The sequence below is a fragment of the Nerophis ophidion genome, linkage group LG04 (genome assembly GCF_033978795.1).
Source record: "Nerophis ophidion isolate RoL-2023_Sa linkage group LG04, RoL_Noph_v1.0, whole genome shotgun sequence".
NCBI classification, from domain to species: domain Eukaryota; kingdom Metazoa; phylum Chordata; class Actinopteri; order Syngnathiformes; family Syngnathidae; genus Nerophis; species Nerophis ophidion.
Genome location: NC_084614.1, coordinates 25,316,525 through 25,326,298, shown reverse-complemented (window position 1 = coordinate 25,326,298; position 9,774 = coordinate 25,316,525). Strand labels below are relative to the sequence as shown.

The 9,774-nt window shown below is 36.9% G+C and overlaps 1 protein-coding gene across 1 annotated transcript in view; it reads left to right on the top strand.

Annotated features, from left to right (window-relative positions):
• Positions 1-9,774, top strand: part of f11r.1 (F11 receptor, tandem duplicate 1) — an 18,159-nt gene extending 8,385 nt beyond the window's left edge. The window contains exons 3-9 of the mRNA XM_061897628.1: positions 1,911-2,027; positions 2,301-2,444; positions 2,549-2,751; positions 2,839-2,941; positions 6,918-7,025; positions 7,824-8,026; positions 8,170-9,774. Of these exons, the coding sequence (XP_061753612.1) occupies positions 1,911-2,027; positions 2,301-2,444; positions 2,549-2,751; positions 2,839-2,941; positions 6,918-7,025; positions 7,824-7,840 (692 nt within the window). The 3' untranslated portion in view covers positions 7,841-8,026; positions 8,170-9,774. The remainder of the gene's footprint in view (positions 1-1,910; positions 2,028-2,300; positions 2,445-2,548; positions 2,752-2,838; positions 2,942-6,917; positions 7,026-7,823; positions 8,027-8,169) is intronic.

The following is a 9,774-nucleotide window of genomic DNA, read 5'->3' as shown; positions in this document are numbered from 1 at the left end:
AGTATTGAGTCATTCCCTAGCCGCAGGCTGTAGAAAGTCACTGCTTCAACCAGTAGCAAGGAGGCTCGTAATTCTAATTTATACTTCAAGCATATTCAAAGCATAACCGAAAGCCTAGGGACTCCTCATACCTCAAAATACTCGTAATTTGAGGTACTTTTAAGTTGAGGTACCACTGTATTAGGTTGGTAACAACATTAGGAGTGGAGCGATTGATTGATATATCGATAGATAAATTTTTATTTCTAAATTTCAACTATATTGTTTTGTGCTCGACAAGTTGACCTTTAAAAGGTTTTAAAAGAAAATATATCGATTTTGCCAATACTACAAAAAAGAAAACATTGGATTTAAGAACGGCACACTTTATATGAAGTTTAGCACTTTTGATGATAGTACGTCAAACATTAAGTCTGTTTGCCCGTCTGTAGCGTCATCAAATATATACTGTGGTCAAGAAAAGGTCACAACAAATGCAAATGCCTCAAGACAATATAATTAATTATAAAACAAAAACTTTTAGCTACAGCACGATTGCAAAAACCACAAGTGCAAGCGCCACTGCAGAATGATACAAAGCCACAATTCAAATTTAATCCACGAAGGATACGACGGACAAAACGTAAGTGACAGCAGAGCAAGTTACGGCGATGGACCAGGTTGAGACAGAAGGTTAAAAATGGTGTGATATACAAAGTATTTTAGTATTATTGGGAAAAAAGTAAAAAAAATACTTTTGAATGGAAAACACGGTTACACGACACTTACATTTTTTACATCCTTGGCTATTTTGTCCGTCTGTCGCTGAAAATTTTCTGCTGTCACTTCTGTTATGTCTTTATGGTCTTGCGTGTTTATTAAAATGAGAATACTGGTAGGTCAAACCACTACTCATTTAAACTGAAAATCTTTGGTTGCACTTAATTTCTCAGGTAAACCCACTGTTAATTCAACCTGAAGACATGTTGGTTTCACTTTATTTTTTATATTAATGTTGTATTATTTCTATGTTGAAAAACAACATTTGAAGTAGCAAGTAAATATACTGTTAAAATGTTGGTTACTGTACTGTACAGGGTGAATAAAAAAAGAATACGCCAAAATGATCTCTCATTTATTCAGTTCTAAAGCATTGTAAAAGACTGGTAGACAGATCCCCGAACCTAAGTGTGAATTTTTTCTGTGATAACACCAGTAATCAACACATTGGATCGCGACATCCTGGGGCGCATTTGTGAGGAATTCTCATATCGTCTTGATGTTGTCCACGCTGACGTTGGTGGCCATATTGAGCACTTGTAAAGCATAAAATAAATATTAAAAGTTATGTACAACACGTGTTAAAGCTATGTTTTCTATCGTTTTTCATTTTTGAAATATTGAGTTATAATTTTGGCATATTCTTTTTGAAACACCCTGCTACTTAATTTAAGATTTCTTGAATGTTGAATAATGCTAGCGAAAAAAGTTTCCTTTGTTAATTCAACCTATAGTGTTGGTTGCCATCTATTCAAATAACATGTGAATGTATTGGCCAATAATTGTTTACTTGCTTGTTTGTATCCATAATTCATTAATATCTAATTCCCTCTCAAGAAATATCAACAATATAGGACACTTCACCTGTAGTGTCCAGTGTCTAGTATATATTTTACAGTCACACTGGTTTAATTTTTCTGCTCAACATTTTTTAAAACTCACTGAATCATTTCAGATTATATCCTTCTAAAAGATGTATATCGTCCATGAATCGTATTAGCAACCACAAATTCTGAATCGAATCAAAACATTGTTGAAGTAAATCGTTACACCCCTACACTATATGTTTGTTTAGTTTAATGTGTTTTGTCTCTTTAATTGTGTGGATTTTTTTAATGTATTATTTTTATTTGTTGTTTATTCTATTACAGGGGTTGACCTTACATGCTCTTATTCAAATGACTTTGGTTCAAATGCCCGGGTTGAGTGGAAGTTCAAGGACCGTACAGGTTCACAGAAATATGTATTTTATAATGGAAATCCCACTGGTAAGTGTGCCACTAATGTATGTTTTGTGTATTTCATCTTATTCGCAGGATGTTTCTCAAATTCTGCACCTGTATAAATGTCGTTGATGCAACAGTTAGTTTTGTGTTCCGAAAGCACATTGAATTTCTAAACGTTCACACTAACCCCTGACAACACAACTCAGTGGGTTAAGTCTTTAAACACCTCACCGTTCATAAGTAACAAAGTTGCAGGCTGCAACTCTGGCCATGTGTATATTCTATTTGACTGTTAATGTGCAATTCTTTCCGCAGGGGCATATTCCAACCGTGTAACAATGTATGGCAGCAATCTGAGATTCAATAAAGTGACCCGCGAGGATAATGGAGTGTATGACTGTGAGGTGTCTTTAACCGATAGTCAGTTTGATGAGGCCAGAGTGACGCTCACAGTTCTCGGTAAAGAGCCTTCTTAATTATCCATCTATCTATATACTTACTGTACATGTCTTTTGAGACTGTATGTTCATAAAGTTAAAGAAAAGCTACCTTGTGCCCCGCAGTGCCTCCGTCTCCACCACTGTGTAGAGTTCCCACCTCAGTGACAACTGGAAAAAAGGCCTTGTTGACCTGTCACGATGGAGACGGCTCCCCCTCTTCCCAATACAAGTGGTACAGAAATGGCATCCCTCTGCCACCTGAACCGAGCAAGATTTCGGGCTTCCAGAATTATACCTATCGGCTGAACTCTGTGGCTGGCACTTTGGTCAGCGACAACATACAGCTCTCTCACTATCGTTTTCTCCTTTTTTGTAGGAATAACTCTCCTTAACCTTACCCTGTGTCTTTTTAGGAGTTTCCTTCTGCCAAAAAGATGGATGCGGCCGAATACTACTGTGAAGCTTCAAACATCGCTGGTCCTTCTCAGCGCTGCAAAGCTTTGAAAATGGAAGTCCGTAAGTTCACTTCAAGTAGTTTTTTGTCTAAAGTACAGTTGCAAGACATTTTATCTTTAAATATGTTTCAATTAGCAACGTGTTGTATGCACACACCTGATATACAATGTCTTACAAAAGTATTCACCCCCCCCAGGATGTTTAAGCCTTTATTAATTCTAAAATATAAAATCCCAAATTGGAACAAAAATGTCCTTTTATGTCAAAGTGAACACGGATTTTTACAAACTTGTGTTGGGTGAATAGAAAATATATAATGTGAATGAAGTGTTTGCATAAATATCCACCCCCTTTTTAAAGTGACTGACCTAATTCAGTAGAGATCCAGCTAGTTTTTGCCTCCGACGTCACAATTAGTGAGAACAACAAAGAGAAAGGGTAACTTCAAAATTTTGGACATTAGATGACTACATGAAGACTTCCAGCTAACTAGGAAGGATATGGCACTCTTCTAAATCTGCAGAGAGCTGGCTATCTTAACAAACTGAGTGATCGGGCCAGAAGAAGATTGGTAAGGGAGGACAAATGCGCCTATGCCACTTCTAGAGTTGGGTGTCGAACATAGATGGGAACCGAGACTAACATTACAATTCTCCAGAAATTGTTGAAAAATGTAATTTCCATTCTAGTTTTGATGATCAAACCAAAAAAAATAACCGCAGAATATTCGACGAACAACAAAAAAGAAATAGATGCTGCCCTTTATTAGCAACGTGTTGTATATAGCAAAAAAAAAAAAAAACCCAGGAAGACACCGACATAAAGCATACTAAAAAAGCTACACAGAAATAATTCAAAGATAACAAGGTAACATTATATAGTGCAAAGTCAAAGCTCCAATTGCAAACCAATTGAGAATTTGTGATTGGATTTGAAAAAGAGCTGTTCACGTCCGCTCCCAAAGCAACATGACTGATTTAGCTGTTTTGCATGTCGGAATGGGGAAAATTGCATTATCCGGAATAAAATGTGCCAGCCCCTGCGATGAGGTGGTGACTTGTCCAGGGTGTACGCCGCCTTCCGCCCGATTGTAGCTGAGATAGGCACCAGCGACCCCAAAGGGAATAAGCGGTAGGAAATGGATGGATGGAAGATTTGCCAGCTTGATTTGAGTATGTGGTTTTAGTTATTGAAAAAAAAAAAAAGCGTGCTGAGTTTTACGCAAAGTCAGTGGTGGGTTAAGGCTTTCTTCCCAAATGTCTACAAACCTTTCCACAGTGTTCAGGGGTCTCATTGACAAAGGTTGCTGCGCACTAAAAAGTTGCATCAGCAGGTGTTAAAACTTTCACCGCGGACTTGGATTTACAAAAAAAATCTACGCAGAAAAGGATGCATATTCCTATGCACTCTTTCAACCATGCGTAGAGTTATTATATATTTCTTTGTTCAAGCTTGAATATTAAAATGTATATCTGTATTGATTGTATATGTAGTTATGTGGTGGCTAAAGTTAATTGTTTGGCACAGCAATTTTTAAATAAGTCAGGAGGTGTGTCTTTGACTGTGTGTGCCAACACTTTGAAAAGTGTTTTTTTTTTTTTTTAAACTAAGACCCCAAAAATATGGATTGCAACATAGTATTTTTGTTACATTCACTAGCTTGTCTATTCTTCCACACATTTGTCCCACTTCTCGTAGCTTCACACATTAAAATTAGGGTTTAAAAATTGACAAGTTTCCAACCGCACACTAACTTAAACATTCTGTATGACACAGGTGTAAACCTCATGCCAGGGGTCCAAATTCTATGTGGCTCCCAAAAGCCTGGAATTGTCAATAAAGTACTTTGTTTATTTTCATCTTTCTAATCTTTTCATTCTTTCTGTTTTGAAAGGAAAAAAACATCTACTGCATAAAAATTACATACCTTTTAAACTTTAATATTTTCTGATAATGCAACAAATATTATATTGTTATACAGTGTAATGTATTAAATGTTTTGTAAAAATAAAAATACCTTTATATCCGCTTGTCACCTTGAATTGTGATTTCAAAGCAAGTTTTCAATTTTTATGTAAAAAGTATATTAAAAAGTGCATATGCAATTGTGTAAAAATCATGAGGTGATTACAGTATTTTCCGCACTATACGACGCACCGGATTATAAGGCGCACCTTCAATGAATGGCCTATTTTAAAACTTTGTTCATATATAAGGCGCATAGAATAGATGCTTCAGTAGAGGCTGGGGTTACGTTATGCATCCTATAGATGGAGCTGCGCTAAAGGGAATGTCAACAAAACAGTCAGATAGGTCAGTCAAACTTTATTAATAGATTACAAACCAGCGTTCTGACAACTCTGTTCACTCCCAAAATGAATAAACAGCTGTTTTATTATTTCCCCCGATTCAATAAACACGTAAAAAACAGTCTGATACTGTTACGGTAAATCAAACGTGCAATCACAATATAGTAACACTCGAAATAGTGCAAAGCAATAATATATCAATAACTCAACGTTGCTCAAACGATAATGTTACCCAACACAACACAAAAAATAAACATGTAAAGCTCACTTTATTAAGTTATTCCTCATCCACGAATCCCTCAAAATCTTCTTCTTCAATGTTCGAATCAAACAGTTGGGCGAAGTAGTCATTAAACGAGTCAGTGTTGCTGCTGTTAATGTTAAATTCTCTCGCTCCTGCTAATGTCAAAATCTCTCGCTGCTGCTCTATTCCCGTGTTTTACTGTGTGACTGATCGCCTTGAGTTTAAAATCTACGTCGTAAGCGTGTCTCTTAATAGGAGCCATTTTGGGGTCTTTACATAAACACACAGAAATGGGACGCCTCCTACAGTCTTATATCCCAGCATGCACCGCACGCTTCTTCTTCTACGGGGGAAAATTAAGTTGGTGGCTGCTTACTGTAGTTGCGAGACCTCTTGTGACATGTTTAATTCGGACACTGAAGAAGAAGAATTCGAGGGATTTGTGGATGAGGAATAACTTAATACAGTGAGCGTTACATGTTTATTTTGTGTGTTGTGTTGTGTGACATTAACGTTTGAGCAACGTTGAGTTATTGATATATTGTTATTGCTTTGCACTATTTCGAGACGTCGTTAATGGAGTCAGTGTCGCGCTGTTGTCGTCTAGCAGTTCAGTGACAATTCCTGCTTTCCTGAAATCATGTCTCTCAATTGGAGCCATTTTGGGGTCTTTACATATTATGTAAACACACAAATGGAAATGAAACGGCGCGGCCTGGCGCAGTCATATATCCCAGCATGCACCGCGCGCTTCTCCTACGGGGGAAAATGAAATCGGCGGCTGCTTACCAAAGTTGTGGAACCTGTTGTGGCTTAATATTGGTCCATATATAAGGCGCACCGGATTATAAAGCGCACTGTCAGCTTTTGAGAAAATGTTAGGTTTTTAAGCGCGCCTTATAGTGCGGAAAAAACGGTATATGTTCATTCATTCATTCATTCATTTTCTACTGCTTATTCCCGTTTGGGGTCGCGGGGGGCGCTGGCGCCTATCTCAGCTACAATCGGGCAGAAGGCAGTGTACACCCTGGACAAGTCGCCACCTCATCGCAGGGCCAACAAAGATAGACAGACAAAATTCGCACTCACAAGTGTATTTAATGTTTTAACTGGCCCTTTTTAGAGTAGCCATAACTGTGATGTGGCCCTCAATGAAAATGAGTTGGCCTACTGTATGACGTCAAAACAGGGCCAACATCCGTGTACACATTGTGTAGAGTCTGCGTGCAAACACATCACGTCCTATAACAGAAACACAATATCGACTGTATTTTTGAATGGAGAAGCTTGCGTTTTACTGAAAATCAATACAATTTTTAAGATATGTAAAGCGGTAGGAATAAATAAAGTCTGCTTCTTCGTACTCCATTTTGGACGTGCTGTAATGAAACAACTGAAAATATGTGATGCATTACGTTGTATCGTATGCATGTTCAAAATAAACTGAACTGAACTGAAATGTTTTGCCTCATTATTCTTTTAGGTGACGTAAACACAGGAGGCATTGTTGCTGGGGTAATTGTGGCTCTACTGCTGCTCGTCCTACTTGCTGTAGGAATTTGGTACGCTCACAAGAAAGGATATCTGCCCAGTGAGTATATATTTCCTTATTCTGTCCTAGGATGTTCTCAGTAATGGTTGCCTCTGACACATTACTCACTTCCATACTTGCCAACCTTGAGACCTCCGAATTCAGGAGATGGGAGTATGAGGGGGGGGGGGGGGCTTTGGTGGTAGTGGGGGTGTATATTTTAGCGTCCCGGAAGAGTTAGCGCTGCATATTTGTTCTATTGTGTTATTGTTGTGTTAAGGTGCGGATGTTCTCCCGAAATGTGTTTGTCATTTTTGTTTGGTGTGGGTTCACAGTGTGGCGCATGTTTGTAACAGTGTTAAAGTTGTTTATATGGCCAACCTCAGTTTGACCTGTATGGCTGTTGATCAAGTATACATTGCATTTAATTATGTGTGTGAGAGAATGCCGCGTATATTATGTGACTGGGCCAGCACGCTGTTTGTATGGAAGAAAAGCAAACGCAGCGACGTTTAGTAGAGGACGTTAAAGGCAGTGCCTTTAAGGCATGCCCCTAATATTGTTGACCGGTGGGAAAGCGGGAGAAATTCGGGAGAGAGGTTGCCCCAGAAGATTTTTGGGAGGGGCACTGAAATTCTGGAGTCTCCCGGTAAAATCGGGAGGGTTGGCAAGTATGCTCACTTTCCCTATAGCTGCAATAATCCCAATCAGAGTTGTAACAGTTAAATATGTCCATGTAACATTACACCATAAATGCTTAAAGAGGCAGATGATCATTTGTGTGACTAATAAAATGTAATTAATTAATTATGTAATTTAATTAAACTAATAACTTGATGTTTTTTCTTTTCTTTGCAGAAATAACTGACAGGTAAGAGGAATTTGCCAATTTGTTGCCATTTGATGCAGTGGATTGCATCAGATAATCAATTTCAACATCTAAAGCATTTATTTTTTGGATGTGTGAAATGTTCTCTTGTCTTTCAAATGTGTCTTTCAGGACACAAAAACCCAATGTGGTCTACCAGCCCCCTTCAGTGTATGGTGGTGAGGATGATGATGTATGTGTGACAGTGCTTTGTTTATAAGCTTTCATCATTATTTGTGTGTTCAATGTTTGCTAATTGCTAACAGGTGACATCTTTAAAATGGTGGCCAGGTTATTCATATTTAAATAATGCTATCTGATGTGTTTGTTTCTTAGGGGGATTTCAAGCAGAAGTCATCTTTTGTGGTATAGCCTCCAAGCTACAGCCTGGTTTGAACTGTGTTTTTCTTTTTGATGTTTTGTATACAATGAGTTGTCAAAGAGAAGTATGTTGATACATTTATTTAATCTGTTTCATCTGCTGTACATCAGCTTTTCAAGTTTTAAACATTCATTTAGAAGAAATAAGGACCTACAGGAAAATAATTCCATACCAAGTTAAATAGTGTCTGTAATGTTACTAAGCAGTCCAAGGATTCTACGGACCAAAACTCTTTGGATTTTTGGAGTATGCTCCTGATTGCGTTTTTAATTAAAACTTGCAAAAAGTCATTTTAATATCATGTCAACTTTAAGCTTTTGAAACTGGCTGTTATTACCATTCTTTTTGAAAACCTGTGTACCAAGAAGGTTTTTTTTTGTAAATAGTCTTTTTTTGTGCTATAATAGTATAAATTCTTCTCCTTGACCTTTCTTGGAATAATAAAAAGAAAACTTAAAGAGGTTGTTTGCAACCTTTACGCAGATGATATGGAGACAGCTAAGTTTCGAGAATGTTGTAAGCATTATAGCCTTCCATCTTTTGGCTTTTAGCAACTAATGATGTAAGTGCGCCTGTATGTAAAAAAATAATTAAAAAAAAAAAAAACACACACGGACATTAGCTTTGAGTGTGGTCAGCTAATGATAGTGATTTATCAAAGTTTAGCTACTGACGTTAGCTGTCATGTTAGCTATCATTAAATGTATATTCTAATTGAAACATACAACAAGACCACAAATTGTTAATTGCTTTTCATGGACTGCTTTTGTGTGTGGATGTGTGCTCCCTTTGTGTACGTGTGGAGGAGAAAGTGACAAGCCTAAGTGCCGGACAAATTCCTAAGGCCAAGAAACATTTTAGTAAATCGTAATTGTGAAAAACCTAGACACTTTAAAGAAAAACAATTTTATCCGTTGGCATTTTTGTGTTATATTTTTATGGTTAATTTTTTTTTTTTCTTTGAGTAAGTTGCAAACAGCCCTTTTAAGTGAAGGTGTGACTGACATACTTTGTAACACATATATCAACATTCCAATTACAATACTGTATAATGAACTAGAGAATGAACTGAACGTATAATATAGTTGTTCCGTATTGCTCTTTGTGTTTGCAGTTTGGGAACTAGAGTACATTGGTTAAACTAATGCAAGCAGGGTAGATGCAGTGTTTTTCCAGCATAGTGCTTTTATTGCCTGTTAAAGTTAATACAATTACATCACTGGAAAGTGTGAATTAATGCTGTGGTTTAACACATCCAAAGAAAATCTTAACATTTTTATATTTTCTTTGTTTTGGATGTTTTACCTCAACTTATTTTTTTGATTTGGTTGTTTAATACTTTTTGTAGTTAATCTTTCAGCAATCATGTTTTTTACAGCGTCAACATAGATAGACATTGGTTTATATCATGCATTTATTCAACATCTAATAAAGTACTATATTTATTTGGGAGCCCTAATGTTGTTTTTTAAATACTGTATGTTGCTGAGTTTGAAACTTCTGAATCGACCTGATTATGTAACATTTGTATATTCTTAATAAAAATGTGTCAAAAATTA